Source organism: Anser cygnoides, chromosome 8 (assembly GCF_040182565.1).
Source record: "Anser cygnoides isolate HZ-2024a breed goose chromosome 8, Taihu_goose_T2T_genome, whole genome shotgun sequence".
Lineage (NCBI taxonomy): Eukaryota > Metazoa > Chordata > Aves > Anseriformes > Anatidae > Anser > Anser cygnoides.
In genome coordinates, this window is record NC_089880.1 from 22,647,975 (window position 1) to 22,675,566 (window position 27,592).

Consider the following 27,592-nt stretch of genomic DNA (forward strand, 5'->3'; position numbering starts at 1 on the left):
GCTCCCGGCCTCCTGATTCGCTGGCCGGCTCCGACGGGACGTCGAATTCCTATTGGCCGCGGAAGGAGAGCGGGGCGGCGATTGGCTGCGGCGGCGAGGGCGGGGCGGGGCGGCGGGGAGCGGCCGACGGTGGCGTCGGCGGCGTCGTGCTGCGGGGCCTCATTGGGCGCGTGGTGCGGAGGGATACAGCGGGGCGGAGGGGGTGGGCGAGCCGCGAGAGGACCTCCGCGAGGGGGGGCGGGATCCCTCCGCGCCGGGCCGGGAGGGGAGGGGGAGAGGGGGGGGGGCCGCGCGCTTGACGGGCAGTCGTCCTCCTCCAATGGGCGGGCGGGGCCGGCGCGGACCCCGCGGCGATTGGCTGGGTGGCGGGGCCGGGAGGGGGGAGGAGCCGCGGGGCTGACCCGCCCCCTGCCCGCCCCCCTCCCTCCCCCCCCCCCCTCCCCGCTCCCCTCCGTGCAGCGGCCGCCCGGCACCATGGCCTCGGAGCTGGAGGGCCCCAACCCCGGCGCGCGGATCATGACCTTCCGGCCCAGCATGGAGCAGTTCCGCGACTTCAGCCGCTACATCGCCTACGTGGAGGCGCAGGGAGCGCACCGCGCCGGGCTGGCCAAGGTGGGGCCGCTCCCGTCCCCCTCAGCCTCCCCCCGGGGCCTGCGGGCCCTGCCTCCCCCCCCCCCTCCCCCTCCACCCCCCCCCGGCCCCTTTGTGCGCCTCACGGTGCCCCTCCCGGTGCCCTCTCCCCCCTCAGATCGTGCCCCCCAAGGAGTGGAGGCCGCGGCGGTGCTACGACGACATCGACGAGCTGGTGATCCCGGCGCCCATCCAGCAGGTGGTGACGGGGCAGTCCGGCCTCTTCACGCAGTACAACATCCAGAAGAAGGCCATGACGGTGCGCGAGTTCCGCAGGATCGCCAACAGCGACAAGTAGGTCCCGGCGCCCGCCGCCACCGGCCCGACCCGGAACGCGGCCCCGAGGCGGGGGGGGGGGGGCGGGGGGGCGCTCCCTGCCTGCCACCGAGCCCCCCCCGCCTGCCCCGGGCTGTGAGGGAGCCGGTGTTGGCACCCAGCAGCGCGGGGAGGCGTGTGGCGGCCGTGAGGAGGGAGGGGAAAGCGCTCTTAAGAAAAAAACAGCCTTTGAAATAACTACTGAGAAGCGGCGTTGACACGGCTAGCTGCAGCCTGCCTGCTGGAGCTTATTTCGTCTTGCAAAGGCGCACCGCATCGATGGCTTTAAGGTTCTGCTTCTCTAATAGAGCAATTCTCGGAAAGTTAGCTTAATGCTACATATGTAATCGTCTGGAAGGTACGTATGCGTTTCCTATGTGTCAGAGCGTACGTTTGGTTGTGCACAAAGAGGCCGGTACGCAGTAAGCAGGAATGGACATAGCAAACAAGGCCGGTACATAGTAAGGAGGAGTGGACATAGCAAACAAATATTTTGTTGGTAAACTGAGCGTGCTTGACCAGTCTACGAGCAGGTGAGTCTGGGAATTAGGGGTTTCACTTTCACGCTTCATTGCTGTTTTTGTCGAGTTAGCCTCTGTGTCATTTCCGGTTTCAAATGCATCCTTCTTCGCTAAGTAGCAACAAGTAGAAAGTGGAATTATCCTGAGCTGAGAAAAGTGCAGTAGGCAAAAATGAAAGTAAACTAGGAAACAGAGAAGGTTATTTTCTTTGTGTTCCTTGGTTTCCAAGTCTCAGCTGTGGTTGCTGTTCTGGGAGGGGCAGCGGTCTGGCTGATAACATGCATTAGGTATCTTTGCTGTAGCTTTTGATTCCTTCAGTGGTGGAGAATGTTGTTTTAAACTCCTCAAGTATCAAACTGCAAAGTCTTTTTTTTGTTGTTTGTTTGGTATTTTAGGTACTGCACACCCCGCTACACGGACTTCGAAGACCTTGAGCGAAAATACTGGAAGAACCTTACATTCAATGCCCCAATCTACGGTGCTGATGTTAATGGCACGCTTTATGAGAAGGTAAGACGGTTTTGGTTTTCCGGTAACAGTTATCTCTGTATGTGTTGTCTTGCATTCCATAAATGCTCTTGCAGCATTTGACTCTAACTTTCAGAAAGAATTAACAATAGCCTTTGCAGAGTTCCAGCTTCTTGAGTAAGAAGGAGCACAATAAGCTGTATTTCTGTGATACACTTCCCGTTTAAACCGGATAGTTTAAAAAGGCTACTAGAGGTAGTGCTCTAGGGAACCTCTGTGAGTATTCAACTACTAACACTTACTAAGAGTAACACTTGCTTAGTAAATGTTAGTGTTAACACTTACTAAGTACACCTACTAAGTGTAGTACAGTTGACTTCTAAAATGAAAGAACCACTGTCACGTAAGTCTTTGATTTACGGTGCTTTGTCCTGAATAGTGTTAATCAGTGAACATGCACTGCTTTGGTATCCGTTAGTGCATTTACTTTCGTGTCACGGCTCTGTAGCCACTGCATCTTAGGATGATAAACATATGAAAAGGGCATGTATTCTGGTGGCTAGTCTCCTAAATTCTAATTCACTTTAAAAAACAAAGTTTGGGATGAAAATTGTTTCTGTTCAAGAAGGTTCAGTCTGCCATCTCTTAGAACATCAGCTCGAGCTTGCACTGTTGTTCTCTGCTGTGTGAAGTCTGTAGCTTCATGACTGTTTCTCTTTCCTAATCCGTACTGTGTCAGCTGGTAAGTTCTTTTTCTCCATAAAAGCGTCTGGTAAGCAATCAGTATGTAAGGTAACACCACGGGAAGCTTGTTTTAGGTGAGCTAGCTGATGATTTGAACTATGCCAGTAAATGGCTTGTCCTGAGGTGCTGTTTGATCACAAGCACCTGATAACTTTTTGCGACTGTTGTCTTAGTTGTGTGGCCCTGTTCTTTGTAATGCCCATTTAAGATGAGATTTCTGTTTTGCAGCACGTAGATGCGTGGAATATTGGCAGATTGAACACAATCCTGGATATCGTGGAGAACGAAAGTGGCATAACCATCGAAGGAGTGAATACTCCTTACCTCTATTTTGGCATGTGGAAAACTTCATTTGCGTGGCATACTGAAGACATGGATCTCTACAGTATTAATTACTTGCATTTTGGGGAACCCAAGTCATGGTAAGGTTTTCAAGGGAAGCTTCTAGATGTAGGAAAAGAATACCATAAAATATTGGAGTCAAAGTGGGTGAAGTTACCAGAGTTGAGTAAGGGAATTACTATCCCTCCTATCTTGCAGTGCAGTTGGATCTGATGAAAAGAGCATTAGAAAGCTGTAAGGAATTTGAAACCAGTACGTGGCCTCAGTAGAATTTGTTTGGTTACCTTTAGAAAATCTCTTTGCTGTTGTGATGCAAAGAGTTTTCCAGAATTATAATGTCAGGTGGACAGTATCTGGTGTGATAGGGCCAGAACCTGGAAAACTTACTTAAGATTTCCTGAGCTCTAAAATGGCCATACAGGGGTATTAAGCCTGTCATCGTGCAGTCACAATTTTTGACGGGCTTTGGAATGTAGCTGTTTATCATAGATATAAAAGCAGGCTAGTGGATTTTGCTGAATCGTTTGCCCAGTGTCAAGGCTTTTGTGATTTTTTTTTTATGGGAGATTTCTGAATTTTTCTGTAGTATGGGTTGCATTTTAAGAGTGAATCATTCCCTTCTGTTCACAAATGAATTTCTCAAGCAACTTCAACAATTGTTTCCATGGCAATTTTGTTGGAATCTAGTATTTTTGGCTGCCTTTTAATGCAACTTTGAAGTCAGAAATAATAGCTAGCACCATGTGACCAGCGAACAACCCCATGCAGTGGCAATAGCATGGGAATAAACAGAATAATTGAGTCAGTTTTAAACCTTTTGGCTGTTGCTTCTTTTACAGTAGTAAGTGGAAAAAAGTTAACTTTGCTGATGCTTTAGTCTGCTTTACTCAGCAAGGAACTCCATCAAGGTTGTAGCAGACTGTCCCAGATCAAAAGAAATCCTAAGTAGTTGGTTTGGCTAGAGTAACTGAAACCAACCACGAGTTTTGTGGCACTCGTACAAAGGTTGTACAGAGAGAGACATAGTGCTAACAAGCATGTTGCAAGTTGTGCCCGTTGAGGATGCGGCATCACACCTGATCTAGTCCATCCTTGGACTGAGCTGCTGAAAGATACGATTCCATTTTCTGTCTTGCTCTGTGTTTCTTCTTGTACGGGGTATATTGCGGGCCTGCGAACTCAGGTTAGGAAGTGCTCCTCCCTTTCTTCTTGCAACTTACGCTTTGATGCACAGATCTGCTAACTACGTGCATTAGACTTCTTATTTCCTTGGCTGCTTAAGTAAAAGGCCCTAGAGGAGATGGTCAGCTTTTGGCTTTTGATTTTCTTAAGGATAGGGGGTGAAAGTCCTTGATAAAGATTTTTAGCTTTGTATCATCAAACTCTGAAAGAGATAGTGTAGAGGTGGAGGAATTTTTAAAAGAAAAAAAAAAACAACAGTAATTCATGCCTTGATGCCCTGTTATGGTTTCCAGTCAAACTCTGAGATTCTGTCATGTCACTTGAACTTAACAGAGTTGTTCTTATGACTTGCAGGTACTCTATCCCTCCAGAGCATGGGAAGCGGCTGGAGAGACTTGCTAAAGGTAATCGTGCAATTCTTACTACTGGTTGTTAGATCTGGAAGATTATAGCCGAGGGAAGATCCATCTGTGTGTGGTCTTACTCTCTTTAAAATGGGCATCTCTTAAGGACATCTCCAGGAGTTGTTCTTTTTCTTCAGAATGCAAGCTAGTGCACTTCTAACAAGATGGCCACAACTTCTAGGCCTAGGCAAAAATACTGTTCGGACAATAACTTTTAGTAAAAGTTACTGAAAAAATAATTCAATTCACAGCAGAGCAATAATATCATTGCTTGCTTTTATTTTAAACAGGATTCTTTCCGGGAAGTGCCCAGAGCTGTGAAGCGTTTCTCCGTCACAAGATGACCCTGATCTCTCCATCAATACTGAAGAAATACGGCATCCCTTTTGATAAGGTGTAGAAAAGTAGTCACAGTCACACAGTCAAAAGGTTCATGCAGCCCAGTCTCATCTCAAACAGGAGCCGATAGCAGGTGCTTAGAGAGGAAATAGGAACAGGGAGGACATATAGCAATCCTTTCCCACTGTACCTCCATTTATACAGCAGTATAAATGTAGTCTAGTCTTTGAGTCCTTATTCAGAAGTACTGTTACATCTGCAGGGGCAGCTGAAGGATTGCATGAACCTTTGCCAGGCAGTGGGGATGTGTTGAAGAGGAGCTGACCGAGAGTTGTACTTGAGTGAGAACAGCAATAAGTTTCCAAGGTGTGTGCGGATAGAAATTTTAGTTGGCGTTGGATACTCTTCAGCCAAATAGCAGCAAATACACATGAGGGTCTTTACGAATTCCAGGTGCCTTATTGCAGAGTATTTCACATGTATAGCTACTTCCATGCTATTTTGATCAGTTCTGTCGTGTTTTAGTAAAAACTGTTGAGTGTTGCCTTCTAGTAAACAAATATTTAAGTAAGAGAGTAGTGAAGACATGTATGAATTTTAGCCATTGCAGCAAGTAACTCCAATTACTGAGCGTGGGTAGGGGTTTCAGATATGTTGCACATGTGGATTACAGAAGCTGCTTTTATTCAGACCCACAGAGTTGACTCTTAAGCTGTGAATCACAGTGTGGTGTCTCAATTGCCTTCTAGGTGACGCAGGAAGCTGGAGAGTTCATGATAACCTTTCCTTATAGTTATCATGCTGGCTTTAATCATGGATTTAACTGTGCTGAATCTACCAACTTTGCTACTCTTCGGTGGATTGAGTATGGGAAGCAGTCTGTACTGGTAAGCGGTCTGTTGCATACAGATAAGCTGAGTGCAGTGCCTGATGCTCTGCTCCTCTTTATGCCCCTGATGTTTGTTCTAAGGAAGTGAATTCAGCGCTTTGTCCAATTTAAGATGTGATGTTCACTTCCTGAGACGGTAACGTTGCCCAGTCAGCCTCATATCTTTCTTTAGCAGAAAGCATGTTTTCTCACCTTGTGTAGATCAAGTGGGGCTTCAGAGAAGAGCAGGAGGCTGACTAGCATCTTTCCAAAGATCAAAGGGTGTGCTTAGTGGTCAGGACTCGTCAGTATTTTGTCTGACATTTTACCCATTGTTTATCGACTGTTTAGCTTCGCGTATGGCTTCAGTAATTTAAGTCATTTATCAATGAACCTTTAGACTGGATAATGTTATATCCCTGTAGGAGGTGCCTTACAAACATAGATTACGTTTTCAGAAGTTACGTTGAAGTGAATGCTTTCAAACACTGGTTTTACCTATAACCAGGTAAGGGGAGCCTCCGCTGCTCTGGGTAGGCCCGGAGTATGTATGGCTCCAGCTTCCTTGTTACAGTCTCTGGTTTTGCTGGCTGTTCTTGCATGAGCCCATGGATTTTTAAGGCTGTCAGCTTCTACCAGCAACTATGTAAATAAGTTGGTGAGCTTGCTTTCTTAGTTATTGTGGTAGCATCTTTCCTGTTTTGTTGTTGCTGACTTTTCTGTCCAGTTTTTAGTGAGTAGCTTAATACATGCTGTTTTAATTTTGTGAGAAAGAGTGTGTTCTGAGGCTTAAATAGATAAAACTGGGAAAATTTTTTTTCTTCATTTAAGCTCCTGAAAGCAAAGTGGTGTGGGAGTGCAGAGTAAAGCTGTTGAGTATGTAGCCTTACTTGAATTTTTTCTGTGACTCCAGTGCTCGTGCCGGAAGGACATGGTGAAGATCTCCATGGATGTGTTTGTGAGGAAGTACCAGCCGGACCGTTACAAGCTCTGGAAGGCCGGGAAGGACGTGACTGTCATTGACCATACTCTTCCAACACCGGAAGCAGCAGAGTTCCTTAAAGGGGATCTTATGCAAAAAGTCAAGAGTGGGAAGCAGTATGCTGAGGAAATGGAAACAGGAGAGACGTGTAAAGAGGAGGTGGATGGGGATGAGGCAAAAAGGTAGTGCTGTACATAGTTCTCTGCTTTTCTGTTATGGTTATTAGCAATTGGATCCTGCTGTGATTTAATAGTTTGCTGTTCCCATAAAACAATAGCAGTTGGAGTTAGCAATAGACTTTTTTTCCTTGGGAAAAGGGTTTATTCTTTATTTTTGTTCTTTTATCTCTTTTAATCCAAGTTATGATATCCTGTTGTAGATGAGAAATGCACTAGCTTTGAAGATAGTTCTTCATCTTTGGACAGGTGTCCAAAGCCTGTATTGGAAGTGTTTACCATATATTTGGAGGTCAGAAGAAAAAGGCAGCGTATTGGGATCATGAGATGGTACTTGCTAGCGAAGTCCAGTAGTATCAGTACTCCAAGTTGCAACACTGGTGTGTGACAGGCTAATCGCCTTAGGTTTTTCAACCAGCGTCAGCAAGTACTCCTAAATCTTTGTTCGTTTATTTTGTTTTTAAGGTAAAAAAATGTCTGGCTAGAACATACTACGCAGTTACCAGGTACCTACTACACGGTTAACAGGTGCTGAGGAATACTGGTTCTGCTCCTATAAAGGAAAAGGAAACACTTCAGAATAACTTGGAAACTGTTTAGCTTGCCAGATGCTGTATCATAAAACAACGTGACCCAGACCAGGCTGTATTTTGTGTGTCCAGACATAAGTTCAGCAAACTCATGATGTGTTTGGTAACCTGGTGTGAATTTCTCTTCTGCAGTGTGCCCAAGCATCGCATAGGAACCAAAAGGCACCGAGTCTGCCTGGAAGTACCTCAGGAAGTGAGTGAGAGTGAGGCCTTCCCCAAGGAGGAGCTGAGCTCTGCGCAGGATGAAGCAGACACGGCACAGCCTTGTGAGATACCCACAAGTGAACATGGGCAGCAGGGTGAACAAGGGTGCAAGCTTTCAGGTAACTGTGTCAAGCTTTATCTTGGTACTGGAGGACAGGGTATTAATCTTCAGAGAAAAAGCTGTTAGACCTGAGTCTGCAGTGCTGTCTCATAGATGGTGAGAATAGATGTCCCATAGATGGTAGAATGTTGTCATGTCAAAAAAAAAAAAAAAGGCAGACACTAATTTGTCAGAGCCATGGAAAGCATGTCAGAAACTTACTGTCATGAGACTTGAGATATTGGCATCTAATTTTTGGGACCAGAGAGTAGAGCTAGAACAGTTTTACATTGTGCCCTTTAGTTAAATTTGGCTGACGCTTTTGAGTAGTCACCGCTTTGAGAAAATGAGATAAACACAGTTTGAGTTGCAAGCTTTTGTAGCCTGTATATGGATAACAGTCCAGTGAGAATTACATGTTAAAAATATTTATATGTAGGGGAAGAGCACGTGTAGGCAGCCATCCTGTATCTGCTTGAATGCAGGTAGTTCATGCGGATGTTGGTTTTCAGCTGAACTAAAAGGAAGTATTACAAGAGACTTGCTTAAGAAATGGGTGTTTCTGGCTTTTGACTTCTGATTTTGTTTTGTCTGCTGGCATACTGAAGTTTATTCGATACCTTAGCAGCGTAAGGTCCTCTGTATAGCACTGTTGTACAGGGTGACCTGTTTACTAAGCAATTGTACAATTTCTATAAAACATGCACGCTGCCTGGTAGTGTGGCTCTGCTGTGCTGTATGGATGTTTTCTTAGTAATTTTGTAATCAGTATGCAAGAGGAAGTTAACGTGGCTTGTACGGGGGCAATTATCCTTGCTTTTAAGGGAGGATTGAGGTACATATTGGAACAATATAAGAAGAGGGCAAATATGTACGTGATGCCTCTCTTTTGTATTCTGTTTTCCAGACATTTGCAACTTGTAATTAATAATCCTCTATTGGTTTGTGGTTTTTTTCCTCCTTCTGTTAAGTCTTCATTGAACCCTTGTAAGCTCTTACCCACAGCCTCATGTGGCCAGGAGGTGCACTGTCTAGCTACACTGTGTAAGGGACCATCTCCTGTTTATTTTGAACCCACCTTCTGGTAGTTTTGTTTGATGTACCTTGGTTCATGTAATGTAAGATGCAATGAGCAGATGCTTCTATTCTCTCTCTCCAAGGCAACCATGATTTTATAGGTGTTTGAATTAATGATCTCCTGTTTACATGACTTAGTGTCACATTTCTATCTTGTCTAGTAGTCTGCTTTCCTGTTTGACTTTGTGCAAGTGGTTACAGGCTGTTCTCTCTGCTGCCCAGACTTTAGAAGGAATCAGTATATCCTTTCTTCTAGATTGCGGGGGCTTGGCCAAATTTGAAGAACTGAAAGCTGTGAAGCTTGAGGAGGAAGAAGAGGAAGAGCAAGAAGCAGCTGCGTTGGACCTCTCCATTTCGCATGCTTCAAATTCTACTTCAGTTTTGCCGACTTCGAAGCAGAGTGCAACGTGCAGCGTTCAGTCCGGCTCGCCAGCGTATTCTGGTTCTTCAGACTCTGAATCGACTGATCTGTTGCCAAAAAGAACTGTACCTGGGCCAGCTGGGGTGCTTACAGTCCATAGCTACGCTAAAGGGGATGCAAGTGGATCTGACAGTGAACAGACTTCAGGAAAGAAAACCAGTGCTACTGCCAGCATGAATGAACAAGAACTGGCAGAGGTACGAATGGCATGAGTACGGCAAGCTTAAGGGCTGTGTTACGTGGTCAGGGATTTACTGTGACACAACTTCTCTCTGTGCAGATTACATTTTCATTTCATTGCTGTTTTGGTAGCACGTTGCTTAGTCAATAATCTGTTTTTAACTTCTATAGGATTTGCTGAACAACAACAGAAAATTAAGACGAACGTCTTACTCTCTTTCCTCTTCTAGAAAACAAGGAGATTTCTTGTTTTGAGAACTTCTCTAAATTATTCAGGTGCTTTAAGCGAAAGTGTAGCTTGGTGGTTTTGAGATGGTAGTGTTACAGGCTCATCCAGGTCCTTTTGTGGCTACAGATGCCTGTTTGTACCTAAAGTAAATCTAGTTCAATCCAGCCCTTTATTATGAGCACATTAATTTGTTTGATGTTTTTATAAAATAACATACGTGTGTACATCTCTGTCCTTTTTTTAGAAAGAAATAATGGAACAAAAAATTACTGGTTGGGGAAAACATAAATTTGAATGTTTAATGAATCCTTGGTTAGACAAACCAAAAGGAGGTTGTAATTAACGTCTCACCTGTTGTTGTTTTCTCAAATAACTTTGTCTCCCTCTGTAAGCCTGTGCTGAAGTAGTGGGAGGCTGATAATGGTTGGATCTTCAAAACTGAAGAATTGCAGAAATGGAGCAGCAGCTGGACAAATCTGTTGATAAAGCTGAAAATGAGCTAGAGTTCTCATGTATATTTAAACTGAAGATACTGTGCTGCTGATGTGATGTCTCCATTGCATACTCGTTACAGGGAAAAGAAGAAATTTTAAATGGGTGTTGATGGCCTTCCCTGGTATGGTGTATTTCAAAACAAATTTTCCATTCAGTGGTAACTGGGAATGCTAACTTCCATTTGAACAAAAGCGTATTTGTTTCTGAGAATTTTAGTGGCCAATTCTATGTAGGGGATCAGAGATGATGTGCTCTCTTCTGTCTTGTGTATATATATATATAAAAAAAATTTAGAAAGACACATTTAATCTAAGGTTTACTTCTGCTGTTAAAGGAATGAGAGATTCAAAGAAAAGGTGTTTTTTATCCTACTGAGAGATTTACTGGGCTGCTTAAATCATTGCCTTTATTGCTTTGCTTGTCAGGTTAGTAGTAACTTTGTCAGTGCGTGTCACTTGTTTTTACATTAGGCTAAAGGTAGAGGAAGTAACAATTGTTGTAGTTTACTCCTTCCAGTCTGTCTGGGAAGACACCAATGCAAGTAAGAAGAAGATGAGGTGAAAGTTTCCTTCCATTTAAAATAAGCCTGTTAGTTTGAGATGCCAGTGAGCTCTAACTTTTTTTTTAAACTTGGAATGTCAAAGTTGATATACCAACTCATTATTTTTCCAGGATTCTTGAGACTTATTGTGGCCCCTCTAAGTTGAACCATTCAGTTTGTCTTTTTTCTTTGTTTCTATCTTTTATGCCATTCTTATATAAGTAGACTTGCATAAAAAGCTACGCTGGGACCTGTGCTAAGTCTCTAAATGGCTCAACAGAGCTCTTACAGAATAGAACAATCAACATGAACTGAGTTTTGCTATGTAGTTTTTCTTAGCAGAAGTGCTGCAAGAAGTTCCTTTTTTAAAAGGTTGGCTCAGTTTACATCTCAAGTTTCTTTGTTAGAAATAAAATCATTTACATTCAAAATATTTTTTTTAAAAGGTCAAAAGTACACGTGCTAACTTGACTGCTGAATTGCTTCTCCTTGTCCAGGCAGCAAAGGAGTACATAAGATCAATGAAGGAGAGTAAGAAGTCCAAGGGTCGTCGCCAGCCATTGAGCAAGCTGCCCCGCCATCACCCGCTCTTGGTTAAAGACTGCATTAGTGATGACGGTAAGCCTTGTGCTCTTTGGGAAACTTTAGAATGGGCCACAGCTTGTGTGGGCGGTGTACGGTATTCTTCACCGCAGTCAGAAAGCTGCACCTTTGCATCCCAGACAAGGTGCTTGTCGCCTTCTTGTGTTTGCATCGTTAAAACTTCCTCTCGAATGGTGTCTTCCTTCCTTCCTGTTCCATTCTCTGGAAATTCACAACTCTGGAAGGACAATTAAAGTAGTACCAGAGTCTGTTGCATAACAGAGTCAGCCTTAGAGCATTTCAGTAACTGTTGTAAATATTTATATTTTTTTCCTTAAATACATACTCTTTGGCTGACAGCCTTAGTCTTGATGCGCTTTGGAGCTGATGCTGTTCTTGCCCAATGAGCCTGTCTTGTATCTGATGCATGGTTGCTTGGTCAGTAGAAGCTGCTTAAAAATGAGGCTAGGTTACTGACTCCCATCACCCTTCTGTAAACTTAATTTGTGGCAGTCTTTGTCATCTCCATTCATAACATCTTGCCTTATGTAGTTTTATTTGCAAGAAGGAATCTATGAAAGGGTACATAGTCACTGAGCAATGATCTCTTGTTGCAGAGGCATCGGAGCAACTGACTCCTGAAGAAGAAGCTGAAGAGACAGAAGCTTGGGCCAAGCCACTTAGCCAGCTGTGGCAGAATCGGCCACCAAATTTTGAGGCTGAAAAGGAATACAACCGGACCATGGCCCAGCAGTCTCCTTACTGTGCTGTTTGTATGCTCTTCCAGACGTATCAGGTATGTAGTCCAGCTCTGTTAGTGTTACACAGTAGAGGTGCCTGAATAAGTTGTCGCCATTACTCAGTTTGGGCATTGCTACTTAATAAAGGCTATATCAGTGTTGCAGTCTTCCCAGGGAATTGTTCCAGGAGAGCACAATCTGGTGAACCTCACCACACCTCTGATGGACTGTCAGCGGGTTCCCAGAGACTGACTCTTCTGTTCAACAGAAGCTTTTATGTTCTGTGGTTTTTGCTAGAACCACAGAATGGAGCTTGAATGTTGTTGGAATCGATTACAAAATCCATTTATTTTTTTTTCCAGAGCGACACTTTCACTTCTGTGCTTTTTAAAAAAAAAACATTTTAAGTCCACTTCTATATAGCACACGGTCTTTGGGGAGCTAGCAAGGAGAACTTTTCTTTTAAAGTAAAATGAGCTAAGATTGTGTTTGTGGATGGTACAGATAGAAAATACTTTTTTTTTTTTTTTTAGTATATCCACATCAACAGTAGCTATGATATGTAAATGTGCTTTAGCAAAGTGCAGCTGTAGCAATGCACAGATTGAGAAGAGGTTGCAAACCGCATTAGCACGTTGGCAAAATGCTTAGGTGGAAATCCCACGCTGAGCTTCTTATGTCTGAGCATAGTAGTAGCAAAGTAGTTGTCTGCTAGCATGTTCCACCTGCAACTTAGTGATAGCTCATCCCTTCCCATTTTGTGAGCTAAGATTATTTATTTGAGATCACTGTACAATTACAGTGGCTCTAGAAACATTTTTACTATAATTTTGGAAATAAAGACCTCAAATTTTTTCCAGGATCTATATTGCATGTAGTTCCTAATTTCCATGAAAACCCAAGACCATACTTTCTGTTTGACCTTGCTATTTCTGCCTGATAGGAGGTTCTTGTTAGGACTGGAAATTCTACACGGAAGCTGTATAATACACACTAGTGCTGGCAATGTATAAGTTTAACAATTTGAGATAACTTAAGTTCTGTTAGCTGCTTCTTTGAGTTCTAAACGCTATTAAGCAGAAAACTCCAGCTGCAGTTTTCAGGTGTCTGTCTACATCAGGCAGCAAGGGAGGGACTGCTCCAAGAATTGAGCTGTGGTTATGGTTTTCGTTCAAATTTATTTTGTAGCAAGTCTGGGAACTCGTTTCCCTTACCCATTCACATGAAAAATTGGAGCAAAATGCCAGACAAATACTCCTCCTTCTTTTGTGAAGAAGAAAAATATCTGTGTTACAGGCAGAGTGTGGAGGCAACAGTCAAAGCTCTGGAGTAACTCCAGGTGCTGTGGATGGGAAGATCCGAACCAAACCCCTGATTCCTGAAATGTGCTTCACTACAACTGGCTGCAGCACTGATCTCAATCTTTCAACCCCCTACTTAGAGGAAGATGGAACCAGCGTACTCATCACCTGCAGGAACTGCCAAGTCTGTGTTCATGCAAGTGAGTGCATCCCAGCGTAACCCTAAATGTAGTGTTCTGTGCGAAGTCTGTACATCCTCGTAAGCCTCTGTTCATCTACAAACAGACCAAGTTCAGCCATTAGCTGAATGGTGCATATTTGCAGTGGCTGTTGAAATACGGAGCTGACTGCATGAACAACTTGCAGTATAAACCATTATCTCTAGGCTTATTGATTTTTAACTGCTGCTTTACTTCAGGACCCTAGGGGAATGAGTCTGATTGTAGGTAAGCTGTTAACTGAAATGTGTCTGTTCTAGGTTGTTATGGTGTACCCCCCGACAAGGCCACTGAAGACTGGATGTGCTCCAGGTGCACAGAAAATGCCTTAGAAGAGGTAAAGTTCCTCATAAGATTCCCAGGGATCTAGTGTGGTATATCTGGAAACTTGCTAGAAAGTTCATTTCCATAGTGTTAAATGTTTTTTCATTCTCTCTTGTGTAAAGGCAATTGTAGAGAATGTTTAGGAGCCACCCTGTCATATTTTGGCTTTTTTTTTTTTTTAGACTGTTACTTTTAAAGCAGAAAAACTTCTGTCAACAGCTAGGAAGGCACACACGTGTGCAGAAGGCAAGAAGAAAAGCTTTTCTTTGAAAAGCTGCATAGGCTCTGGATGAGCAGAGTGCTCAACCTTTTGAATTTTATTTGCTCAATTTGTTCCTGATCTTTTTAAACATCCTCAAAAAATATGGGGTATTGCATTTGCAGAAGGCAACTATAGCAAACAAGTCGAACAAGTCTTCAGTGGTAGTTGTGCTTGCCTTTGACAGGTTTGGAGTCTGTATCTGTTGTCCTCAGGGCAGCAGCTTTTGAGAGCTAAAGGGCTGAGCTGTTCAAGGCATTTAGTTCTCTTCTGACAGTGAAACTTTTTTTTTCCTCTGGATGCGCATTTTGAGGAGGAAGTTGTCATCAAGTGCATTGCTCTGGACTTCACTCTTTCAGCTAACGGTTTCTTCCTTGTGACAGGACTGCTGTTTGTGTTCATTACGAGGAGGAGCACTGCAGAGAGCCAATGATGACAAGTGAGTGTTCCAGCCTTTTTTTTAATTGTCTTCAGGGAGCAGCTCAATTCCCAAGTAGATGAGGCTAGTCTAGTAAAGCAAATCTTGGCATTTGGTATAATGGAGTGACCAGCAACACTTTTCACACTTCGTGTTACTGGGGCAGGAGGGAACTTATGTTGAAGTGTGTTTATTGTTTCCACATTGCCTGCAGGCAATCGTCACCTCTTCAGGTAATACGCTACTCTCATTCTGTTGACAGCAGCTGTTAATTGCTTTGTGTTTTATAAGCACAAGGTGCAGAGGTGTAACACACCACATAAAATAAGGTTCCTGATGAGATAACATCTCTCAGTACCTTCTCAAAGAAGATTTCGATTTCTCCATGAAATGTGTTGTGGTGATGGAGCATAAATCACACTAAATTGCTCTTCTGTTAAATCTGATTGAAAGTATGAAGAAGTCTTGTATTTTGCCCCATACGTGCCCTTTTGCTAGTAGTAGGAAGGCAGAAGACACTGCTAGTTCTCAGCCTTTGTGAGCAAGCAGAAACTAGGTTTATGTGGCTAGCCTAATCAGAACTATATTTACTTAAACTCCAAAGCATCATATGTTGGCCTAGTGTGTGTTCACCTTTTTTCACCCCTCTTCTGTCCCGACAGGTGGGTTCACGTAATGTGTGCTGTAGCTGTACTGGAGGCAAAATTTGTGAACATCGCAGAGCGCAGTCCTGTAGATGTTGGCAAAATCCCCCTGCAACGTTTCAGACTGGTAAGGAGCACCCGTGCTTCACCACTGGGGTTTCCTTTGTTGTTGTTCATCTTGCTAATTCTGAAAGTATTGGTCTGGAAGGAGAGAATATACAGCTGTTTGTGTACAACAGAGATCAGAGGAAATACAGGCTCTTATTAGAAAGATATTTGCTTGATCTGGTGGTTAATGATGCTCCCCGAAGGCTCGCTTTACTTTTTAGCATTTAACATGAGTAGTATACTTGTTGCAGGTTTAAACAACTCCTGAAGTCAGTATCATGTCTTATTGCAATGGGGCTATCCGCTAGAAAAGTCTACAGCAGTAACTCTTCTGTGTCCTAAGCATGTAATGTCCAAAAGTATTTTCCAAAAAATGTACCGGAACTCAGTCATGATTCTGAATTTGGTGAAGCTGCTCCTCTACTGTAATTAACTACTTGTTCAGCTTACCTTCTGTTAACCAGTTCAAGTGCAGCCTTAGTAGCTAAAAGACGACATTCTTACAGTGTTTTCCCCAAGATTCATTCAGTGCTGTGTATTCTAGCTGCTAATTTCTTGTGCTTGTTTTTATGTAAACTTAATATCCAGGTGCTGAAAGACCCTGTTGACTTAGGAGTATTATAAAAAAAAAATATATATATATATAAAAATGATAAATCCATCATCTCCTGGTGCTTGACTCTTTGAGTCACATGTCTTGTGCATGGTGTGATAGTAGATATTTAATGTATATTTTTACCTTTGGGATTACCTAAATGTATGAATTCTTGCCTTGTCATGAACTAGAACTGTTAGCCTTCCGTTTCTTTTCATCAAAGATTAGCAATGCTCTCTCAGAGTAAATGGCACAGCATCAGATACTTAGACCAGACGTCTTTTTGTGTGAGTGCAAACTATTGCCAACCAGTGACCTTTAGTTTCCTATCCACAGAAATGCATCTTCTGCAAAAAACGAAGAAAGAGAATTGCAGGTTGCTGTGTACAGTGCTCCCACGGTCGGTGTCCCACGTCCTTTCATGTCAGCTGTGCCCAAGCAGCAGGAGTCATGATGCAGCCTGATGACTGGCCGTTTGTTGTCTTCATTACCTGCTTCAGGCATAAGATCCCATCTCAGGCAGAGGTGAGTAGGTGTGGGACTCCCAGGATTTGAACAGCAGTGTCTCGGAGGGAATGAGAAGTTTTAGATTGTATAATTCTGTTAAAACTTCACTGAAGGCTTGACTCTTTTAAAACATTCTAATGATACTGGTCTTGGATTCTGATCTCAGTCTTGCTGCTGTTCTGAGTGATCTTAGGTCCTTTATTGTATTTTGGTTTGCAGCCCAGAAGGGCAGAGAGTACTACATTCCTCCTGTGGCTGTTGTAATGAGGAATAATAGTGTTTTCGTGCCATGATATTTAATATGCAGGCATTAGTTCTGGGTCTCCAGAAGGCTGCGTGAGTTGTCATAAAATTTCATGCTTAAGTGATTGATTAGTTTACAAAGTTCCTATGTAGCCCTTTTAGCCATCAAAACCACTGCAGTGTATTAGAGAATATTTACTGTAAAGGCCTTGCATTGCTCTGAAAAATGAGACTTTAATTTACTAAGGAGCTTGCATTCGGATTGGACAGCTGTAGCTAACAGATTAGGTTTTAAGCATTTGAAATACTAGAGGTAGAACTTTCCCAAAAATGCTGCTGGTGGTGTCTTGAGTATAGTTACTCACCTGAGCTAAAATATTTTGCTTCCTTGTTTGCCAGCACGAGAGCTGTGTGCCTCAACGCATTCTTTGTGTCATTGCGTTTAAAACGTGCTTTTTTCTTCTCAGCGAGCTAAGGCTGCACTCCAAGATCTGTCACCTGGACAGATAGTCATCAGCAAGCACAAGAATGGTCGCTTCTATCAATGTGAAGTTGTCAGCCTTGCGAAGGAGACTTTCTATGAGGTCAATTTTGATGATGGCTCCTTCAGCGACAACCTGTATCCAGAAGACATTGTGGTATGTTATGCAGTAGGAGTCTGGCTCCAATAGAGGGCACATGATGAGAGTCAATTCCTGCTGCTGCAGAGCAGGTTCATGATGGAATTTATTAGGTGTCCCATACCTCGGGCATGTTATGGCTGAGATGTGCTGCAGGACAGTGTTAAGGGTGTTACATGAGGCTGACTTAGGTTAACTGAGGCTAGCTGAAGAACAGGTGTAATGGAGTGCAGCTAATCTTTAGCTGCTTAACAGTGGTAAGTCTGAACGAAAACTTGCTCGTACTTTCATGCTATTCCTGCATGAAGTACTTCAAAATTGGGCACACGGTCAGGATTCAAATACAGGTGACATAGATGTTTCTTAATCCCTAAAATGGAGTTAATAATGGAGTGCTGTGCAATGTCCCTAATGTGAGTGGGATGGATTGCCCTGTTGTTTGAGTCTTCACATAAGGAAGCTGCTTACCCTTATGCTTCATTCCTTATTTCCTCCTTTATGCTGCAGAGTCGAGACTGCCTTCAGTTAGGTCCTCCTGCTGAAGGTGAAGTTGTGCAGGTCAGATGGACAGATGGACAGGTTTATGGAGCCAAGTTTGTCGCATCACATGCCATCCAGATGTACCAGGTATAGAATTGTCTGAAAATTCACTGTTCACAACAACGTGATGATTCAAATAGGGCTGGCAAAGCTGGCAGAGTTATAGTACGGTCGTGCTTAAATGCTTGAGGGGAAGTTGCTTGGTATTTTCAACAGTGACAGTTGCTGGAGTTAACAGCAAAACAGTGATTGCCTGCAGCTCTGCTTATATCTGGCTACCTACCTGAAAGTCTCAGCTTCTGAAAAGCACTGGTCTTTCCTTCAGCTGACTCAGTTCCTGAAACTTAATCTATTTCTAAAAGAAGTTTAGTTTTGTTCTTGCTGCTTAGTGCATCTTGCCTTCACATTTCCAAAGGAGTGAATATTAAGGCAATATATTAAAGCGACTGGCCAGACCGTCTTGTCAGGTGTTACAACAATATCCCAAAATGTACTTGGCTACTTTTGCTGTCATGGGATTGGGTGAGGTTCAAGTCTGTTCTCGTGTGCATACCTGCATATGTATCATGTAAAATCCAATTAGTAGAAGGTTATTTCATGAGAAGGTTTCTGCAGGGAAGAGAAAGCAAGGGTAGCTGTGGAAGTCTTCTAATTTCTGAGACTGCAGACAGAACAACTTCTCTTTTTCTTTTAGGTGGAATTTGAAGATGGATCACAGCTGATGGTGAAAAGGGATGATGTGTACACTCTGGATGAGGAGCTTCCTAAGAGAGTCAAGTCAAGGCTGGTAGGTAAACGGTTGTGTAAACATCTACTAAATAAGTTAATCTTACTTGATTTGTCCTTGAACAGCAAGCTGAGTGCACAGCAGCAAAGGTTTACAATTTGATATTCTCCTCGATTGTTAGGAAGCTTGGTGGTTTGATCAGGCTATAAAAGGAGGGAGGGAGGGAGAGAGTCTCATTCTTCTCCTGCAAATAATGGGAATTTGTAGCACAGAGTCACTGTTTGAGACAGCACATGTTACTGCCCCCTCAGTGCATGTATTTGTAAGCTTCATCAGGCAATTCTGTTGCAAAGAGCAGCAAAGTTCCTCCTCTCCTTTGTCCTGGAAACCTCTTTGTAGGGTGGCATTAAGAGAGCTGGCCATATTTATTTATTTATTTTTAATTGCAAAATAATTCTGGTGGAAAAGGACCCCTGCAGGTCTTTGCTCCAATCACCTGTTCAAAACAGGTTGAATTTTGAAGTGGGGCAGACTTACTCAGGGCTCCCTCCAGGCAAGCTTTGATTATCTCCAAGGATGGAGATTCCACACCTCTCTGGGTCCCTGTTTCGTTGCTTTGTACTTCCAGCTATGAAAATTGCAACTCAGGACGGTGTGATAGGTATCTTGCTTTACAGCATGGTCCTGCACACCTAATGCAGGCACACAGGATTTTGGAGGTTTAACAAAGAGCATGTAATAGCTGACTCCTGTCACCAGCTGTTTAAACCTGCCTGCTACATAAGGCACAAAGTGTACTAGATTGCTTCCAAGTTGAAACAGATGAGTGTTTATTAGTAAGAAAGTGACTGAATTTAGATTAGCTACTCAGTTAAATTTGAAAGCTGTGTTACAGCTCACTTTAACTTACCCCCAGACTTTTAAATCCAATTTCCTAAATATTTTTCTTGTACTGAAACCCAAAAGGTCAGTTTTCGAAGAAGTCTGAATGTTCCCAGGTGTCCCATCTTGGTCCTTACATGCAAAAAGAGGACGTGTAGGCAGGGATTTGATCTGTGTTCTGGTGGCTAATTCTGCCTTTCTTTTATTTAGTCAATAGCTTCCGATATGCGCTTCACAGAGATCTTTGCAGAGAAGGAGGTCAGACAAGAGAGGAAGAGACAAAGAGTGATCAATTCACGCTACCGGGAAGATTACATTGAACCCGCATTGTACCGGGCCATCATGGAGTAAGCGCTGCCTGTGGCAGAGGAAGAAGATGCCCACTTTCCCCAAGGATTTAAACGCTCCAGTACAACAGGCCATATTTGGATGCTTCAAATCCAGGGTTTTTTGTTTTGTTTTGTTTTTTTTCTAAGGAAGCTAAAAAGCTGATGCTCTGCAGTAGCTGAAAGGCAGCTGTTCAGTAGTGAAACAGATCCCGTTTGCTGAAGCTGATGCCTGCAGACTCCTGGTCTGAAGTTGGGTCCTTACTGAATAAGCCAGCTTGAAGGGGGTGCTGCTTTCATCTCGTCGAGCAGTCTTGCTTTTTCTATTAGGGACAATATGACAGGTGGCAAATTCTTCTGGGAGTTCTAGCCAGGAATCTTGGCAGCTGCAGAATATTACGAAGTCTATTGTTTTATCTGAATAATGTTCCTGATCTTGGGAGTCTCCCTGGTGGCCACACCTGGGCTTGAGCAGGCAGTATTACTGGTGCTTGACATTGAACCTCTTTATATTTATATCCATCTTTTTTTTGCTGCAAGCAGCTTCAGGCTCTTGTTTCTCAGCGCCTCCTTTCTGAGGGTTGAGCTGTAGGCTGTTCAGATCCAAGCAGACAGGAGGTGCTTGTGTGAACAGGCGAAATGTGAAATTGAACCCTGTTGGACAAATTATGTAACCCTCCACTTAATATTTTTGTTCTGATGCTTGTTTTGAATTACTTACTCATGAGTTTAACTGTATGTGCCTCAGTATCAAAAAAAAAAAAAAAAAAAAAAACCTGTCTGGAGCCCTGCACAGTGCAGCCTTCTAACAAGAATAAGCATTCAGCTCCTAATAGACATTCAGTTCCCAAAGAGTTTCTTCTGAGTTTCTTCCCACTCCCACTAAGGCAATAATGACCAACAGGACGGAGTTCTAACTCTCCCTTCTTGAAATCCAAGCATCACAGTATTGGGTATGGCAGGGCAGCGGTACCTGAAGCAGTGCAGTACCTCTTCTGTGGCAGCACTGCCCTTCGTGTGGCCACGGGCTTTTGCTTACAACAGCTAAATTTGGGTCTGCGGCAGATCAAGCATGCACTGAACTGGATGTATTACTGAAGAGCTGCGCAGTGCTCTTCTGAGGTAGGAGTGCTGCCACGTTGCTGTCTAGCAAAGGTTACCACAGCATTTTTATAGAGCGTAAGTAGGGCACGTCCCGGTTGCGTTGGAGAGGACTTGCTACCTCAGCAATAGGAAGTTGAGTTAAGCTGGGTAGTAGGTGTACCTCAAAGACGTGCCAACTTGCTCCTAGTAACTTAAGCATTAACACACCACAGCAGGAGCCATGTAAATACACGTTCCTTTCCCGTTCTGTAGGAAAGGGATTTTAGGCTGTGGAGCAGATTGGCCACCTTCCTTTTGCATGGGATGATGGGGTGACTTTCCTGCTGGAGAAAACTAAGGTAATGTTCTCCGGAAACAGTTTGAGAGGAGAATTTTCTAGTGAAACAGACCTAATGCATCCCTGCTTCTATAGGGACATAGCAATGTGTCTGCGAAGTCTGGATTTGTAACTTTTTTCCTTTTGTTACATAGGAACGCTACAAACCAAACTATTCTGAAACCCCGGTGCATCAAGTTGTGATTAGCAATAACATGTAGTATTGTGTAGTGATACAACCTCTTGACCAGAAAAGAAATAAACTACAACTTTTATAAAGAAAATCTTCCTCATCCCTACATTTTTATAGGGTCAGGAGGCTGATATGAGTAGCAAAGATTTGCACAACCACAATTTTTCATGGAGTTCCTCTGTCTCATTTTTGTGGTGGAATATCTTGTTCATCAGTATTGGAAGGCTTAAACAGATTCTGAAAGGAGACAGTGGCTTTCCTTTGTGTGTTTTTTTTTGTTAATGTCCAAAACTCCTGGTCTCAGGGTATTAAATCATTTTCTGATGAATGGGGGATAGTTGATAAAACTAGGATCTATGAAGGCCAGAGTGAAGTAGCTGTGGGTACTCTGGTCTATGCAATGGAAGCAGAATTGCACTTCAGCATCGTAGCCTATACCTAAGCCTCTCTGAAGCGATGTGCTATTAGCAAATGTGGAGAAGAGCTGGCAGGTTCTTAACAAACTTGCCTGTTCTTTCAGCATATCTTAAGATATGGTATTAACTTCACATAGGCTGAACACTACCTGCATATTACTGAGAAATGTATTCCTTTTACCATCTGCCATTCTCCCTCCAGGGGAAAAAGCTGCCTGTGTTCAGGCTTTCTCCTCAAACCGCCATATAACTCAGCCGCACCTTTTAGGTGCCACGTGCTACCTGTGCTACAAACACCTGGCTCTAAACAGCTTCATCCTAAACTGAATACCTAGTACAAAACAGCTGGAGTTGTTTGGAGTGTTGCTGTTAAACTGCAGCAGGTTTTGCTACCCACCTCTAGGAGTATTGAGCCAAGAGCTTCTATGCCTGGTACTTTTTCTGGAGCAGGAGCTTTGTTCTGCTGCATTTTCTGCGGGCTCCAGACTTTGCTCTTGTCAGCTGGCTGCACTGTGCTGGAGACTGCTGCCATCCTGCACTCCGAGACAAAGGGCCTTTCCGAGTTTCCTGTCAGTTCTCGTGCTGCATCGTTCAAATGTGAACATACTTCATCCTAGTGCAGTGGTTGAACTGCGTTTTGGCTCCTGTCTGTGAACTTCAAATTGGTGATCCTGATGTTCGGGGGTGGGGATCTGTATTATTTGACTTGTCAAAAAAAAAAAATTGGGTTTATGGCTTGAAGTATAACAGGTAGCAATAAAAGCTCTTTATAGAGCAGCTGTCTCAAAGGTACATTTGCTTTTAGTTACCTGGAGTTTGATCTTGACGACAATTTTTTCAGTGGCTTTTTTAGGCGTGTGTTTTTCCATGTTACAGCATCATTCCAGTAAGGGCAAGGTGCTGCCAGAGTATCAGCTAGTCAGGGGCTTCTTCAAAGTGTTCAGTAGGAAGTCCTGCTCGGTATGCCCCCTGGGAGCTCTCACGGCCCTTCGTTGGGTCCATTACACGTGATGCTGCAGGCAGTAGATCTCCTCACTTCACTTTTCATGAAGCTTCCATCTGTGACTGGTTCAGGTTGGACCCATAAAAAGCATTTTTAGTATAAACAAATCATGGTTTGCCCTTGTTCAGGGTGAATTCTAGGAGTCTAATTTTTTTATAAGGTTTAAAAAGGTGACTGTATTCTTTCCAAAGCACCCGATCGAAGTAATGTTTCTTTTGCCTGTGGCTGGCCTTCCAGGAGGCCTTTCTCCATCAGAAGACCTCTCAGGTGACCAGAGACAGTACTGTCAGAAGCAGAATCTGGTCTGCTTGCTCCTGCTCTCTTCCCAATGTTTTGAGCTGGGGTTGGACCGATTCTGCACTGTTTGAGGAGTGTAGCCCTCTGACTGATCATGTATCGGAAGGCTTCCACGCATCTCTGTTCTTCCGTTCTCTAACTGGGCTCCTGTTGTCTGACATGTCTGCAGTTGTGCTTGTTTGTTTTTTTTTTTTTAAATGCAAACATGGGATGAAAACAAGACTCTGGTAGCCTGTATTTTGTTTTCAATTTGAACGAGTAATAAATCTAATCTCAAAATGGATGATCTCTAGACTAATTTAAAATCTTAAAGCAATGTAACTTGGAAATTCTCATCGTGTTTCTAATTGTTCTGTTAGCGTTACTCTTTTCCAGTACTTATCTCCTTAGTGCTTGTCCAGTAATTTCTCAGGTGCCTTTCAGAGATGAGCAGAGTTCTTTTACTTAAGGACTGAGTGGAGCACGGCCCTTAAACCAGAGCAGGGATAGAACCACGGATCCTTCCTGACTGAAGTACAGACCTGAGACAGCTGCGTTAAGAGCTGAGTTGCCTTAGGTTCGCTCTGTAGCCAAGAGAGTGGCAGTGCCAGAATAGCGGTCATCAGAAAACCTTACCTGGATGCAGAGTCAGGTAGCTCTATTCTTTGCTTAGTGTTGACTCTTGAATTTCACTTGCTAAACTGTCAGTCAGGGAAAGGGGATTCTTCTACTTTAGGTCAGGGATTTTTGTTACTGACACACTGAGCGACCTTGAATAAATTGCTTATTCATTGTATTATTACCTCAGCCCCTATCTTTGAAGTCTAAAATGGCAGATATTCCTGGAGGCAGCTTTTCTAGTTGGGGAAAATGTTAACATCTTTTCCCTGACAATTTGTAGACATTGCGTGGAACCTTTAAGTCTGCCTTACTCCACACTTTACACTAACCTCAGTATTTTAGGTTTGACATGAACAACATGAGGTATTGCTAAAAGTGAAAATAAGCCTTTTTTCTCTTTCCTACGATCATTCTTCATTTCTTTGCATTGCTGTTAGAGCTGCTCAGCAGAGTGCTATGCTTGAGGGGGGACAAATGTGGTGTTGTTTGGTTCCAGTAATGAGCATAGCTGAGGTAGGTGTATCAGTAGGTTTCCTTTGACCACACCGGCCTGGTCTGCAGAGGAATGGGAAACATCCACGCGATTGCTATCTTTGAGGCAGATCCGTGCACAAATATTGCCACAGCCTCCTTGCTGCAGCATGAGTAATGTGACCGTGCTGAAGTCAAAACTGTTCTGACAGCACCTAGAGAAGGAAGGAAATGCGTGGGAGGGTACTGGAAAAGCATTAAAATGGTACAGAATGTGTGTAGACAAAGATGAGGAGGTAGGAGAGCCTGAAAAGAGGTCTCCTTAATCTGCACTTCTGTTTTTAAGAAAAATTCTCACTTCTGCATAGCTCTGCGAACACCTTGAGTACACAATGCAAGTGAGAAATGAAGTAGGCCTGCTGTCTGCACTCTTCCCCCTGAGCTGCTGGCAGAGTTGCTGTCCTGCGTACCCCTCACGCTGCAGGAGGACCCAGTGTCCCAGTAATTCAGCTGTGGATAAAGATAACTTGCAGCTGGCTGAGGGAGGAGCTGCCTCCTTGCTGACTAGGCAAGGCAGATGGTTTGTGTCCTTGGGCATCTTCATACCCCTGCTGAAGTCCTCAGTGTACAGTAGGAGAAAGCTGTCTTTGCAGCTAGAGAATTTCTGCCAGGCAGTCTCATGTCCAAACAGCACCCCTGGCTGCACCGTGATGTGTTCTGCACAAGTACACGTTAGACAAAGCAAGCTCCTTCCAGAAGGATAGTGAATCAAGTCCATGATCTTTCTGAGTTAGGTACGCATGGACCTCTAGCAAAGCCTGAGACGTGGGGATCAGGTGGGTAGGAGTGTGTGCTGAAGCTGGTTCATCTGCCAGGGCTGTCATTTTCAGCCAGTACAAAAAATGCTGCTGCTCTTGAATACAATATCCCTGCCCCTTTTGCATTCATTTTAGCACTTAACCTCACAGCTCCGTTTAGCTCAGACTTCATTACTGATACCCACAAGCAGTTACGCACACACAGAAAAAATAAAAACTGGGGAGTGAGGATAAGGAACAAAGCATCTGGTGCCTCTGGCTCGGGTGCTGGCTGCAGGTTGCATGCAGAGGGGCCGTTAATTTGCAGCCAGCTCTGTGGAAAAGGGGGAGTGAGCCATGGCACTGCCTGGCCGCTGCTGCTGGGGAGACGGGGGAGACGAGGGGCACCTACACCCCATGGCTTAGCAGTGTGGCTTCTCGGCCCCGCAGCAGGGACATGAGGTTTGCTTGTCCAGCCCAGCAGAGCCTGGGGATGAAGAAAGGACAAAGGAAGCAGCTGTGTCAGCAGCCAGAGAAGGGGCTGGGGTGAGTCCTTGCCGGCTTTCTCATTTCCAGCTGGGTGGATATTTCCAAACACCATTTAACAGCTGGTGCCTGTGAGGACTGGCAGGGGACTCGATGCTCTTAATTCTGCCTTGCACACAGGGCAGTAACACAGGGCGTCCTGCTTGGATCCCTGGTGGAGCAGGGGGCTGCTCTGCTCATCCTGGCAGCAGGGGAGACCCCAGCTTGGGCCCTCAGCACTGTGAAGGGCCTGGCAAGGGGAAAGGGACAGAAAAACAGACCTTGGCTCTTCTCCCTCCCCAGCCGGAGAGGCTGAGGGGCTGCCAAGGGCTGTGCGGCAGGGAGAAGAAAGGCGACGTTCATGGGAGCTGCGTGGCTCCGAGCTGCCGGGCTGCGGGCCAGGCACGTCAGCACCTGATGGGCCAGCCCCAGGCAGCGCTGCTCCCCTCGCCTGCTCCGGCTCAGCCCGGGGCTTTTCCAGATAAGCTGTACCCAGAGCAGTGGGGTCTCTCCTAGCCCACTGCCTGCCTTTTCTGGCCTGGCCTCTTGCTATGCGGGAGCCTTCCCCAGGAGCCCGGCTCCTGTGCTGCCCCCACACCAGGCCTGGGGCCGCCCCCCCCAGCCTCTGCCATTTTGTGGGGCAGCCCGGGGGGGACCTGGCTCGGTCCTGGCACAGCCACACAAACCCCACAAACATCGGCCTCCAGCCCTGCGCCGGCAGTGCTGGGGCTGCACAGACGGTTCCCAGCAAGAGGAGCAGGGCCGTGGGGGGGGCATCCCCTCAGGGCCGGGCTGTCCTCGCCTCCCCCAGCAGATCCCCTCCCCTCTCCAGGCGGGCTGAGACGCCCGGCTCCTTCCTTCTTCCTGGACAGAGGAGCCCTTGTGCGGTGTTCTGGGGAGGCGCCTGGTACCTGGGGGGAGACCTTGCCCTTCCTAGCAAACATGTCTGGCTGCAGCTGGGCCCTGCGCGGCGCCTCAGCGGTGTTTCAAGCTCGCCCCTCTCCGAGCACAACCTGCCCCGGAGCCCTAGGAGAAGCAGGTGAGGTCCCTCAGGCCTGGCACCCCGTCAGCTCCCTGGGGATGGCTCCGTGCGGGCCGTGACTGCCCCATGCCTGGAGCACGTCCCTCGGGGAGATGCAGCCCAGCCACCAGGGCTTTGTCCCCAGGGTCACCAGCCCGCGGGCGGCCGGAGGGGTTTGGCCGTGCCGGGGTGTGATGGCCTGGGCTGCGGCAGGAGCACGGCACGGGGTGTGGGGTGTGGAGGAGCTACTTGTGACATCCTGGGGACAGCAGGCTGCTACCCGCTCGGTATGGCCTGTCAGGGGGCTGCAGAGGGCCCGCTGCCACCGTGGGTCTGTTGGGGACGGGGCTGCTGCTCTTGCTTGGGGGGTGAGAGCTGGTCCTGTGAGAGCCAGCGCGTCCCTGCTGGCTCCTCCTGCCTCGTCCCGGCCACCCAGCAAGGATGATCCCGGCCTGGGGTGCAGGCAGCAATGCTGCTCCCAGCCAGGATGCTTCACGCCCCTCCTCAGCCGCGGGGATAGCTGAGATGGCAGCGACATGGGGTCCCCATCGCCTGTGCCCAGGCGTGCGGTGGGGAGCTGGCGCTGCCCCAGGCGGGGAGCTGCTCTGCTGGGAACAGCCATTCCCGTCAGCCTAACGGAGCCTGTGGCACAGCTGCCGTCAGCCCACTCACTCCCGGGATATTTTTAGGGCTGCCCGTGCTGATGAGCAAGAGATGACAGGCTGGCTCCGCACCCGGGCGGCGAGCTGCCCTTCCCAGCCCTGCCTCAGCGCGCAGCTGCCGGGGGAGCGCGGGCGGCCGGCGGGGATGCTCAGGGGCTGCGGCCACGGCCCCCGGCTGCGAGAGGCAGCACAGCCTGCCCTGGCCACGGGGCTGCTGGCAGCAGCCGCTGTGCTGGGGCTGGTTGTGCCCCCACCACGTGCACGTGTAGCTGGGAGCCAGGAGGACGATCTAGCATGCATAGAAATACGTATATGGATCATCATCTATATGCGCATCGATCCGTG

The 27,592-nt window shown here is 45.6% G+C and overlaps 2 protein-coding genes across 6 annotated transcripts in view; both read left to right on the top strand.

Annotated features, from left to right (window-relative positions):
• Positions 1-102: 102 nt before the first annotated feature.
• Positions 103-23,454, top strand: KDM4A (lysine demethylase 4A). 2 transcript variants are annotated; one of them, XM_067001302.1, is made up of 22 exons: positions 103-173; positions 460-612; positions 749-924; positions 1,862-1,976; positions 2,907-3,100; positions 4,557-4,606; positions 4,897-5,000; positions 5,695-5,832; positions 6,727-6,977; positions 7,694-7,884; positions 9,199-9,560; positions 11,306-11,426; positions 12,008-12,186; positions 13,427-13,631; positions 13,910-13,986; positions 14,616-14,671; positions 15,313-15,421; positions 16,334-16,522; positions 17,215-17,385; positions 17,875-17,994; positions 18,602-18,694; positions 19,727-23,454. In XM_067001302.1, the coding sequence occupies exons 2-22, from the start codon at positions 475-477 to the stop codon at positions 19,865-19,867; spliced, it is 3,180 nt and encodes a 1,059-aa protein (XP_066857403.1). In that variant the 5' UTR covers positions 103-173; positions 460-474; the 3' UTR covers positions 19,868-23,454. The 2 variants fall into 2 exon arrangements, 1 of the variants encoding a protein (XP_066857403.1); XR_010833114.1 differs by lacking the exons at positions 103-173; positions 5,695-5,832; positions 6,727-6,977; ... (11 more) ...; positions 18,602-18,694; positions 19,727-23,454 and adding an exon at positions 5,208-5,311 and having other exon boundaries at positions 424-612; positions 4,897-5,078.
• Positions 23,455-23,598: 144 nt separating this feature from the next.
• The window catches only part of ST3GAL3 (ST3 beta-galactoside alpha-2,3-sialyltransferase 3), a 183,212-nt gene continuing 179,218 nt past the window's right edge, over positions 23,599-27,592 (top strand). For 2 of the 4 annotated variants that reach the window (XM_048059205.2, XM_048059206.2), the window contains exon 1: positions 26,101-26,603. In XM_048059205.2, coding sequence (XP_047915162.1) covers positions 26,116-26,603 — 488 coding nt within the window. In that variant the 5' untranslated portion in view covers positions 26,101-26,115. Of the gene's footprint in view, positions 26,604-27,592 lie in introns of all 4 variants that reach the window. The other 2 variants (XM_048059217.2, XM_048059211.2) reach the window with 2 other exon arrangements.

Coding starts and splice junctions, on each gene's coding strand:
- KDM4A (XM_067001302.1), top strand. CDS start 475: ATGGCCTCGGAGCTGGAGGGCCCCAACCCCGGCGCGCGGATCATGACC. Junction 9,561..11,305: donor ATGAACAAGAACTGGCAGAG/GTACGAATGGCA, acceptor CTCCTTGTCCAG/GCAGCAAAGGAGTACATAAG. Junction 12,187..13,426: donor TGCTCTTCCAGACGTATCAG/GTATGTAGTCCA, acceptor TCTGTGTTACAG/GCAGAGTGTGGAGGCAACAG.